The 12,572-nt window shown below is 35.8% G+C and overlaps 1 protein-coding gene across 4 annotated transcripts in view; it reads right to left on the reverse strand.

Annotated features, from left to right (window-relative positions):
* Window positions 1-10,616, reverse strand: part of LOC754234 (ankyrin-1) — a 31,249-nt gene extending 20,633 nt beyond the window's left edge. For all 4 annotated transcript variants that reach the window (XM_030974126.1, XM_030974125.1, XM_030974124.1 and 1 more), the window contains exons 1-4: window positions 10,518-10,616; window positions 3,614-3,716; window positions 2,150-2,738; window positions 1,403-1,525 (exon numbers count right to left, since the gene is read on the reverse strand). In XM_030974126.1, the coding sequence (XP_030829986.1) occupies window positions 1,403-1,525; window positions 2,150-2,525 (499 nt within the window). In that variant the 5' untranslated portion in view covers window positions 2,526-2,738; window positions 3,614-3,716; window positions 10,518-10,616. The remainder of the gene's footprint in view (window positions 1-1,402; window positions 1,526-2,149; window positions 2,739-3,613; window positions 3,717-10,517) is intronic.
* Between the last annotated feature and the right edge of the window lie 1,956 nt (window positions 10,617-12,572).

Below are 12,572 nucleotides of genomic sequence, written 5' to 3' on the forward strand. Positions count from 1 at the left end.
TGGTAATTCTTACTAATGCCCTCATTGCTGTGTACTTTTTTTTTTTAGCAAAGATTAATGCTAAATTCAGCAAAAATATTGATTGTTTCTTTCCTGTTAAATCCTTACTGGATGCCTTTAGAATTACAAAGAAGGTCATATACCCCGAAGCCTGAACTCGAAACCTATAATCTTGTTGATTTACATCTTATGGGTTATGGTTAATACAGCAAATGATTTTGATCAAGACAATGATAAGACTTTGCTACAATGGGACCGAAGTACATGTTTATGAGTAAATTCACCTTTTTGACTTACATGTGTACTGATTGTAAACTTTGGAATTTACTATGTTCTGCTTTGACTGACTTAATATTCAGAATATCTTCCGGGAATTTTCAAGGTAGGTTTTGAGAAGAACAAGTTTTAACAAGATTATCGGTGATGCACAACTCGTCCATGAGAAAACTGGAGGCTACAATGATAACTGTCCATACCTTGCAAAGAGTTAAAACTTTAATTCTTGACTATTTGAGAATGTCAGAAGATACTAGTACTTGGAGCTAATTTACATATTCATGACATCTGTATCACAATAGTACATCTAATACCAGCTCAAGTGGTATTGATTTAATACCCAGGCAATCCATTAAGCTGAACTTAAGGTATCTAGGTAAACAAAAACTGTTAGATATATGAAAAAAACAAGTGATTGTTTTTCATATCTGAACATTTGATGTAAAAGATATAACAAAAATACAGGTATGAGCATTGTTTTAAATAAAAACCTGATAAACAATCAGGTCCATCAACCTTGTGAACATCATATTTGAAATGAATTGTACAAACAGGAGGGACACATCATGAGCATCAGCAATGATATGACCGGCCAGCTTTCTTGCTCAAACAATAGAGTACCAAAGTGCTCACGTCATATTTGCTTGTCGTTCGGGTTACTAGTTCTAAAACAACAGAGCCTAGCATGAGGTTCACCGCGACAACATTCAAGCAAAGGGCTGGAGCAGGGCAAATTTAATGTTTAGCGCTAGTGTGATCACCACGCCCATGTTTAGCACAACTGAACCGGCAACCTTGAAAATTTGGCTAATATGACGTCACACTTCAGTACTGTAGCCTACATTGTAGGTGACAGCTGACTTCCCAAATATATGCAATGTCAGTTAACATTCCTTCGATTCATATACACATCGTGTATCCTTTAGCTAATCATTAATTCTTCAAAGAAATTTCATACAAATTTGCTCTTGTAAGTTCAGTGAAACCTGTCTATAAAGACCATCCAAGGGAGACAAGAAAAGTGGTCTTTAGTACAGGTTCCTTTAGTACATGTTTCAATAAGAAACCATTTTCAAGGGACAGGTGGTCACTAAAGCAGGTTTGGTGTACTTTCTGGAAGACTTACCTAGCTTATCCTGCTGTTTGACGGAGGCACCTCTACTACACAGAAAGGATACAGCTTCATCATTACATGCCAGGACTGCGTAGTGTAAGAGACCTAGTCCTTCTTCAAGACGTTGATCTATATCTGATAATACAAAACAGACAAAAATGTATTATAGCGAAGTGAAAAAAGGTTGATTACTCCCTTAAAACTTTGGACTATAAAATTCTACCCTCTTGCCTCTCTTATTGTGAAATAAAATAGATGCTTGATAAAGAATGGAGATGAAAACAAGTATTGAAAATCTTAAAGGTATTACACACAAATTGCTGGATCGGGGTTAAAATTCTTCAAAACATGTGTTTCATAAATCTACATAATCTTAGAACATTAAAAATACTTAATTTCTTTTAACTTAAGACTGTATTCACCAAACAGAGCAAGAGTCAGGATTGTCAGATGAAATTTTGATCAGATAAATATGATTACCGGTACTGTTTTTCACTCATTTGCTCAAACTACTCTCCCTTGTACATGTGTACAATTGAGTGTCAAGTCAGGCCTGGCTGGAATGCTCCCCAGGGAGTGGAGATTGTGCACACAGTGTGTGCGGGCAAGCACTGAAACCAATGACCGGGGTAAAAGTATATCTGTAAAGCGCTTAGAGACATCCGAGATGTGATAAGCGCATATATAAAAGCTGAATATTATCATTATTATTAATTGCAAATCAGGCAGCCTTTACAATCCCAGTACATCCCTACTTACTTATGATTCTTTGATCAAGCAGCTCTCTGAGGACTCTGATTGGTCCACACCGGAGCACCAGTTTACAGCATGTCACCACTGAATCCTGCAACTCAGGGTCCTTGAAACAAGAGATCAGATCCTTGACCTCTTCAGGCCAAAGGTCACTGAAGGTCACCAGGGGGTTACCGACATGAAATCGATGGCAAGAGAGCTTGGCACGCCAGAAGATGTTGGCTAATTTGAAATCCCTTAAGTCTGTTGGTTTGTTGGTGACATTGAAGGATGCATCGCTCATAGTAGAATCCATGGATTCAATAGACATTGTTCGTTTGATGGTGGACCTGGGTCCAACCTCAGTTTTCTGTGCATCTCTCTTTCTGCGTCTTCTGAACATTTCGCCTGCTTGCTCTTTACAGAGTGTGTCTGACTTTTGTTTTCTTCCAGGCTATGTCTCTCACATCATTTGTCTATATATATTAGAGTTCACAATATTCCTCCAATTATCTTGACGTACACATTTGAAGGCATCAGTCATATTCATTTCAAGCATGTAGAACAACACATAAGTGTATATTATTCGCATGGAAGCGTCAACATCAGCACATCCCTAAAAGATTCCAGTTCCGTTGAAAGTAATTCAAGAGAAATAAAAACAAATTAAGGAGAGGTATTTAAAAAAACATTTTACAGATTTCAATGTGCAGTATACATGTAACTAATAGCTTGAGTAACAGGTATTCACTTCCTGTTTAAGGAAATTTAGAACAGACTTTCTGCACAAAATAAAATAGAGATTCATTCAGTGTTTATTTATCAGGAGTATGACTGCACCGATAAAAAACATTACCATACCCAAATCATAATTTTAGCACGTGAAAATTATGAATAGAAAAAAACATTCACTTGTTGCATGTTCATTTAAAACCCTCTCTGTTATTACCTTGCTTCCATACACTGCATATGTCATAAAGTACGCTACAATGATATGTACGGGTACATATTACCTTGTGGTTTACATCAAGAAATTTGGACAGCTTGGTCTTGAATGCATCTAATGATACAAATCTAACATTTTTTTGGGTATAACCAGTGTCTTGTCATCAAAAGAAACCAATAAACAAAATCAAAATTTTTGAAGTTTTCCTACTTATAATTCATGACTCGATCACCAGTTATTATCTAATATTACAACAATATTTGCTCATATTTTTGAGGTATACAAACATTCTTCAAAAGAACTCTTTCTAAACTGAATGTGATTTCCTTCATCTATGTATTATTCCAAAACACAAAAACATTTTAGTAAAACAAATACAATTTATACTGCATGTATATACCGGTACTGCATACCTGAAATTGCATCAGAATTAGAATACCATATTGTCCTTCAATTTTTTTTTAAATTTCATATTTTGATATTAAAGGTAATATGATGCCTACTTTAGTTAAAGGGTTAGAAAACAGGAAGGAACCGAATCTTACCTTTTAAATCAGTACGTGCAGAATCCTGTTTGCTGCTTATTCCAAGAGTCTTGTAATACTCATCATCTGATATAGTGTCAACAATCTTCATCAAAACTGGTACCTATCACAAAGAAAATGCGGTCACATGATTGCACTGGGGAAACTTCAAGTTTTAGCCAGCGTACTGAGCTCACAACATACAGACTTTGACCCTTACATGATTCTACACAAAGAGAATAAAAACAAAAGCAAAGAGAGACCATTCTTTGAAGTGTATGAACATGACACCAAACATAAGTACTTCCGTGATTTTTAAAAGTATTGTTGTACTGTTGTAATGTTTACACAATGGAAAAGATGATATGGTATGAATCTAGTTTCAATGACAGTTTCAAGAGCTACTAAAAAATATTGCTAACCAGATACTTCAAAGTCCAATCAAACAGATTTTTTAACATACTGAATTGAAAATTTATGAATAGTAAAATAAGGATGAAAGTGATATAACTGAATAACTAACGGTCTGAGATGAAATAAAGAATTGACTAATTCTTAATTCTAATCCAACTAGAAATGGCTTTAGTACTGTATACCGGTACTCAAATCTGTATTATAATATACTGAAAGTCTGATATACCAACATTTATGAGGACAGCCTCTCTTACCATTTCAAGCAGTATACATAAACATGCAATATTGTTAACAAGTGTTTTTTTTTTAACATAGCTCTTTCTAGATTCTACATATTTTTTCTCCAAGTGTTTTGCAAAACTCAAACATTCGCAATTCACATGAATTTTCTTCCATGGGCCAACGTGCCCCCTGTAATTTTTACTGCAATAACCCACAAATATTGTACCTTGGACAAGTTAATCATCCTTATTGGAGCTAATGAGACCCTTTCTCTGCAAGTTGGATTAGATTTATGTGTTTAAACTAGTATTTATTAATATATCCAAATAATCTGAGATGCAATATCTCATTGAGTCTGGTCACAGTTAGATAATTCAGTTTGTGGTAGCTCAAAGCATTGTCCATGAGAACTGGTATAAATGGCAATGAGAGAATTCAGCAGTTAATTGTTTAACCACGGAGCTATCTATACTGGTAGCTCCATGGTTTAACCCACTGTATATGGGAATTGGGTGATCCCTGTATTAAGCCTATGGGAATGAGATAATTCAGTACTCAAGGGGTTAAGACAGCATATGACTAGGTAGTAGGTCATTCATGTTATTTATTACACTGGTAAATTCCCCACGAGTCATTTTTCTCAGTGGTTGGAAATTGATAAGCATGCATGCGTCTCCTGTATTGCGGCGGCGTTTGTGGGATAAGAATGAAAGCATCATCATTAAAGGAAATACATCACCCTTTCAGTTTCATTTGCTTTCACTTTCAAAAGAATAGGCTACTGGTATATGAATTACAATGTATGTGTAGCCTAAAACATATATCCTGCAGTACATATGAATCTAATTAAAACTCATGAAGAATTGTAAATGATCAAGGGAACAAATTAATTTGTTTTGAATCAAATGTGTAGAAAACAAACTGACTAATGTATGTACCAGTATATTGGTGTTTTAGTGAATATAGGGTATAATGTGAGTGTGAAAAGAATGAGTGCCGGTAACATGTTTATACATAAAGATTTATTTAGTATTTTATAACCATCATAAGGTAATAGTAGGTTTGAATTGATTTCTAACTTTATTGCCTCCTGACTGAAGCCCCTTTAAAGGGACTTGGTAACATTGTTCAGATGAGAGGAAAATGATGCTAAGGTAATGACTTCAATGCTAGATGTACAATTAAAGATAATCTGAAGTTTTGAGTGATTGGGAAAAACTGATCTGATATTTTGATTGATTCCTAAAGTCTCCCAACAACATAGTTATAATCAAAATAAATTTTAGGTGAATGTAAATCGTCACATCACAAAGCATTAAATTGGCTCTATATACCATTCCAAACATTTAAGTGTCCAAAGATTTTTTTAAAGCCTATTTTATGTCTTATTTTCGTGGAAAAACGGTTGGGATAATTCAAAAACTAGTTGGGAGAATTTACTGTTATGTCAGGGAATTACAGAAAACCATAAATATCTTTGTGGTTTGAGAATTTTTTCAGGATATTTTGCATGTAAGAGGGTTAGTACAGTAAAAGGAATATAATAAGTAACACTGTACGAAAAATAGGCAGTTTTTTTCAGCAATCTTGAAGAATGCTAAAAGTTCACTTTCAAACATGATATGGTGGAAGGAGATCATTGGGTCATGTCTCCCATGAGAGATACATCGTTCGTCGTTCGTTCGTGCAAAGAATATCAGGGAGTACATCATCTAGATAGGAAGATCCTTATTAAGCCAACAGATTGTCTGGGAGAGAGATGAGAGATACATACTCACTATGGACACTCACTATGGACACTCACTATGGACACTCACTATGGACACTCACTATGGACACTCACTATGGACACTCACTATGGACACTCACTATGGACACTCACTATACATGATGCTAACAATAAAAGGAGTATATTGGACACTTTTATACTCCTTGTATTGTTAGCATCATGGACCTACTACCGTACTACGCATGAACTATCTTAAATCAAGGGGCTTATCAAAAGACTTTATGGGAGAGCAGGAGATTATAATAATTGATCTAGGTAGTATGGACCATGGACTACCAGTACATGTACATTGTAGATCAGGAAAAAGATCCCACAATTTTCATGAAAGGGGTCCTAAAACCATTCAGTTTATGATGTAATCAAGTTGAAATGTAACAGATTATATCATGTTTTGTGTGGTTTTGAATAAAATGAACTGAACTGAAAGAGAGAAGGTATGATGCATGTGTAAAGATCTGTGAGTAAGATGACAAGTGTGTAGATACAGAGGATCAACCTTTGGTCAACTTCATGTTAAATGACTGAAATAGCAAATAATATATGCATAAATTGCCAGAGCAATTCTTAAAATTGGACAATTTGGATCATTATTAAGGAAACATTGTTTATCAAGTCAAGTCCTAACACAGATACACCCATATAGCATTGCACAGATTTAGTTTTAGATTTAACTGTATTTGTGTGTGACAGATAATGAATTTCCAGTGTATTATTATACCAGACTGGACATCCAGCACTAAGCTCCCGTTACAGATCTCATGCAGACCATTGTACTCGTTTCTGCAGGAAATGTTTGTGTTTTCTTTTGCAGCTGCCTCGATTACAAAAAAAAAGGCATTTAATCAATTTGAAAAACACGATCCCACCCTTTGGAATAGGTACAGTTTTTGAGGTTGATCTTATTAATTCTACCTACCGGTACACAAATATGTCTAGGTGGAGGGTACACATGAGATGCATTGGGTGATTGGAGATATTCTGGCCTTCTTACTGGGTATTAAACACTTAACTGCCCAGTCAAGCCTTTAAAGTCACTGAGTAGTCGGCTCTCATGGGGAATTCGACACCGTTCGGGTGTTTACCCAATAACAGGTGTTGTTAATCACCAGGGTTAGCCTTGAGTTTTATGACCATTGGACCTTATGTAATGCTTTGAATTGCCCGAAGACTCTCGAGCTCTCCGAGAGATTAGGGGGTAATTCTTGACTGGACTATGGGTTTGCTGTGTGCAAATTTGTACCCCCATTAATGGTATTTCCACCAAGTCTGGTGTCAGCGAATTATGGCCTTCTGCACATGGAAACTGGCGATCCACCCCCTTTAAGTGACTGAAAAGAAAGTGTTTGCTAAGCTATTCATAAAGAGGTATCTGTTGCATCATTTGTAGGAATTGAAATTGATTGTCACCTTTCATGGAAAGAACATATTCAGACAATAAACAAATGCATAAGAAAGAAAGTAGGTATTCTGTTTAAACTGAGACATTTTGTTCCCAAGAATATACTTGTGTTATTATATAAGGCTTTTATACAGCCTCACCTCTCTTATGGAGTAGAAGTATGGGGGAGCACTTACAAAAGTAATCTAAATTGTATATATTTAAGTAAAAAAATGGCAATGAGAGCAATTACATTCAGTCCACTTAGAACAGACTCCAAAGCTCTTTTTCAAAGTCTAAACATTTTAAATATTTTTCAACTTCATGAACTTCTTGTATCAACATTTATGTATGATTTGGTAAAAGGTTTTTTACCACACTCTTTAGTGGATTATTGTCAGATGATACAGCACAGATATGCAACTAGGAGAAAAGAAAGTGGCTTACTTTATCAACCAAAATGTAAGACAACGCAAGGGCAATTTTGTATTTCGTTTGTAGGAACAAAGCTGTGGAATGATCTGCCAGATGAAATTAGATTAAAAACATCAAGGTTATATTTTCGGAGACATCTTTCCACCTACCTTCTATGTAAATGACGTGGGCTCAATCCAACCCCCCTTCGTTTTTTCCTTTTATATTACTTGTCTTCCTTTTATATAAGTATACACTTCCTTGTTAACGATTATAGCGGCCTTAAGCTTTTACAGGATTTGTGCATGTACGAACATGTGTATGATTATTTTTATTAATATATCCTTTTCATTTTTATGAACACATTGATGATTTTATTTCTTCAAAGATTTGTCTTCTTTCATTTTAATGCTTTAACGCTTAAGCTTTTTTATTTATATTTTTTCATTTTAGTAAAGAAAAAAAGTTACATGATATTGTATTATTTTGTTGTATATATGTAAATACAAAACAAACAAGTTTTACATTCATATGTAAAAACAAATTAACAGAAAAAAAATCTTGCCAAAGAATGGAACTAGGCTCGACTAGCACTTGTGCTAACTTCTAGTTCCCATTAACAACTTCACCTAAACATAGTAATATACATATTTACGTATATATCTTTTGTACATTTAATAGTATGCAGATGTATGTCTAAAAAATATCGTTTTAAAACCATTACTGTTCAATCGACATTACTCTTGTGTTATGTATACATGTATCAGTATTATTCTTTGCATTACATGATTGTTCATATGTACTGTCATTATTGTGATGTGTTGTTGTTAATAAATTCAAAAATACTGATCTTTCCTTTACAGCCAGATTTAGCAGATTTTCTGACAAAATGAAGAACAATGTACCTTGAAGTTTTACTAAACCCAGTCTTAGTATCAGACTCAGTCAAACGATTGCTCCTGCATAAAGAATAGGAAACGTATTTCACAAGGGAGTCAAGCACTACTTGGTTATTTTGTTTCCACAAGTACATTTTCAAAAATAGACCTGCACAATATCATTCATGTAGTCCTACTCTGTATTGCAATTTAAATTAACTTACCGTATAGATTATATTTCTTATGTATACTCCCAGCACCTTCAGCATTTTGTAGTTGAAATACTGGTACACGTATAACACTAATATACTCATTATTATAAATCATAATTATCATTATCATTACCATCATAATTGTTTTTGATATTACTATTATTACCGGTATCATGCTTTTAATTATAAACCAAGAATATTTTATTCTTTATCAGTATCTATCTTAATGTTATAAAATTAATAGAAAATAGATTTCTTTAGCAAATTAAACAAACGATTTTTTTTTTTTTTTTTACTTGGCACACCTGGCCACAACAGACAAAGAAAGAAATCGTTAAACAGTGATTTTGCTAGAGTGCCCATGTTTGCACTGCGTCCTTATCTGCACATACGCACAGTTGTACTATTCTGATAAAACAAACCACTCAACCAACACAAAATATCTGTCCCTACTGCTATAACCGTACATATTAAGTGTAGAATAAAAGGGATAACTTCAATACAATACAAAAATTCTTGTCAATTTCAAGCAAAATATTACTGTGCGCAGACATAGGGTTCCCCTTCATATGGACTACAAAATTGACAGAGGCGCACAGCCAATATGGGCGACTATATATACATCTTCTATTTGGAGACTTTTTTCAATAATTTTGGTAGCCTATTTGGGAGCCAATCTCCCATTTGAGATACCAATTTCCTTAGTTATTTACATTTGCGGCAAATTAGGGATTATCTCTGCTCAAAATAAAAATATGAGCAGATTAAAAATCAAAAATTACTTGATTGAACGTCTACTTTTGTTTTTTATTTAAAAAAATTAATGATCTACACAAGTACAATTCACAAAACCAATGGGATCCTGACTTCAGGGAGGCAAAAATTTGGCACTAATAAATTGGCTCCTTGATTATTTTGTTGCTTTTGTGTTTATGTAAGCCAAGTCTGCAACATTGGATACAATAGTCTCTGAATTGGGAGAGCTCAGAGAGTCAGTCTCCCAAGGCCTCAGATCACTCTCACTTTCTGAATTGGTAACATCATCTCCTAGACCTACAATACATCTACATACTTTCTCTTCCAAATATCATATCAGCTTCTTTCTCTATCTCTCTCTCTCTCTCTCTCTATTCTTCTGCACATGATGTGAACGGACCATGAAAACAATAAAGTAGACTCAAGTTGAACCTGATTTGTTTGCACAATTGTCACGATTGTGAATGTCAACAACATGCAACAGTCAACACTCAACATTGCACACTCACTTTATAGCACATCAAGACTAGAGTCAGAGTACTTGATAGAAGAATACACTAACATTTCTTGCTCAATTTCGAGTCAAATCTTATATGCAAGTTATGGTGGCAGGCGTATCATGCATACGGGAGCTCCAACCTAACCTAAGCTTCCCGATGAAAAGCAGCGTACCTAGCCCGACCGCGACCGCGGCGATCAAAGTCTAGTCAGACTTACTGCGAAGTGCGAACAAAGCTTGCCGTCTACGACGGTAAAATAATGACAATATGAAGATATGCCTGGCTATTTAAACGATAAAAACGGGGCATTTCAGATATAATAAGACTAAATTTTTACTTAAAATTATAACGTTAATACTTACGAGTAGCATAGAACTTTCCTTCCAACAGAGCGTTGTTTACAAATTATTGTATGATCAGCGCGCAGATGACATGATGCATCTGATATTATTTGCATGCTAATTCACTGGTCAGTGCAGTACTATACGTACGCCCAGGGATATGTGAGTTTAAAGGATCCACCTCCACCACGCCGAACATAATGGCGTATACGTTTACGAAATAGATATCTTGTCCGCGAATGGCGCTGTTCACATTTTGATCGGAGGGCATACTGTTTATGTCATCGAATCTCTTTGTTTTGGACACTGACCAAATATGCAGTTTACCCTTTGTAGATATATTTTTCTTTTTAATCCACCGGAAAGCATAAAACTATATGAAATTGTTAGAGTGTCCTCTAGTCAACAGCTTTAACTGGTGGGTGGGTGGAGCTATAGGGAGGGGGCAGAGGATCGAGTTGTTGCCCCCGGCCACCTAATCTACAAGAAAGTATACCATAACAAAAAACGCCCCTTGTATGTAAGTAAACAAATGCCCTTCTATCCAGTGATGAAATTGGTGGCCCCCTTTAGTAAAGTTTCCCCTTCTTCATCTCGTGTGACCTAAAAATATATCCTTATGATAAAAAGGTTCCCTATATTTTAGTAAATCTGTGTCAATGACCTTGCCCTTGTTCCAGGTAGAGTTTCCAAACAGGAAGTTGCTTATAATTACTGAGCCAAAGATGTGCCATTTTTCATTTAATCCTTCATTTCCCCCTCAAAAGACTTGTTTCAAGAAGAGAGCATGCAAAAAGGATGATTTCGATAGTCAGAAAGCAGTGGAGGATCCATGGGTGGGCCGAAACGGCCGCGCCCCCCCCCCCCCCCCCCCATTGGCGGCGCAAAAAAATTGAGAAGGAAAAAAGAGGAAGAAAAAAAAGAAGAAAAAAAAGGGGGGAAAGGAGAATATAAAAGAAAAGAGAACAAAAAAGTAAAGAAAAGAGAGAGAGAGTTCAAAAAAGAGGAAAGAAAAAGAAGAGAGGAGCCGGGGAGAAAGAAAGACAACCGGCCGGCCGGTTGTCTTTCTTTGCCGGTTGCCGCGGCCCTACTCAAATGGTAGTGACGGTAACGATGGATAAGGGAATAAGGAGGAAGGGATGCACATGCAGGCGTGTACGCAGGGGGGGGGGGGGGGGGGGGGGGGGAGAGGGGGTCGAACCCCCCTCAAATTTTTGTCAAGTTGTCAAGTTGGTCCTGAGGTGTATAATGCGTAGACCAGGGGTTCTCAAACTTTTTCTTTGACGGTCCAGAAGCGATTTCTATGAAAGCTGCAAGGTCCGAAATGACACTTGTATACTGAAGATAATGAGGCTTGTTTTTGGTCTATATTCTGATCCAAGGAGAATTGTTACAGTTTTAAAAAAAACAGAACCGCCAGTGCTTCCACTCGTTTAAATAGAGTTTCCTGAAAAATAACACCCAATATCCTGGAATTAGAAGGAATTTTCTTAAAACTTTCAAAATGCCTCTTACGTGGATTTCTTATTTGGATGAATCGCTATGACGTTTTAATATATTGAGTGGGCTTATTTTGCTTTCTAATGGATCCATACAACATGGCAGGGCTTGAGGGGCCTGGCAGAGCCTTTTCAAGAGAGAAATTGTCTTTAGGAGAAAAAAAGAGGTTATTTCTAAAATGAAATGAAAGGGTTATTGACTTTCAAGAGAGAAAATTGTCTATAAGAGAGGAAAAGAGGTTATTTCTAAAATGAAATGAAAGGGCTCTTGTCAAATAGCCTTTTCATTTCATTTTTTCTCTCGAAATAAACTCTCTTTCTCTCTTATAGACAATTTTATGAGATGGAATCTTCAATCTGAAGCCTTTTTGTGCTCTTTGAAAATGGCACACTGAATGGGGGCAGTGCAATTTAAATTTCAAGGGATGGATTAGAGTTTTTATCGCTCTTAAAAGTCAAATAGCCCTTTCATTTCATTTTAGAAATAAACTCTAATACATTCCTTGATATTTAAATTGCGCTGCCCCTATTGTGTCCTCTTTTTAAAGAGCACAACAGAGCCCTCAGATTAGGCAGC

Source organism: Strongylocentrotus purpuratus, unplaced genomic scaffold (assembly GCF_000002235.5).
Source record: "Strongylocentrotus purpuratus isolate Spur 01 unplaced genomic scaffold, Spur_5.0 spur5_scaffold_7, whole genome shotgun sequence".
NCBI lineage: Eukaryota > Metazoa > Echinodermata > Echinoidea > Camarodonta > Strongylocentrotidae > Strongylocentrotus > Strongylocentrotus purpuratus.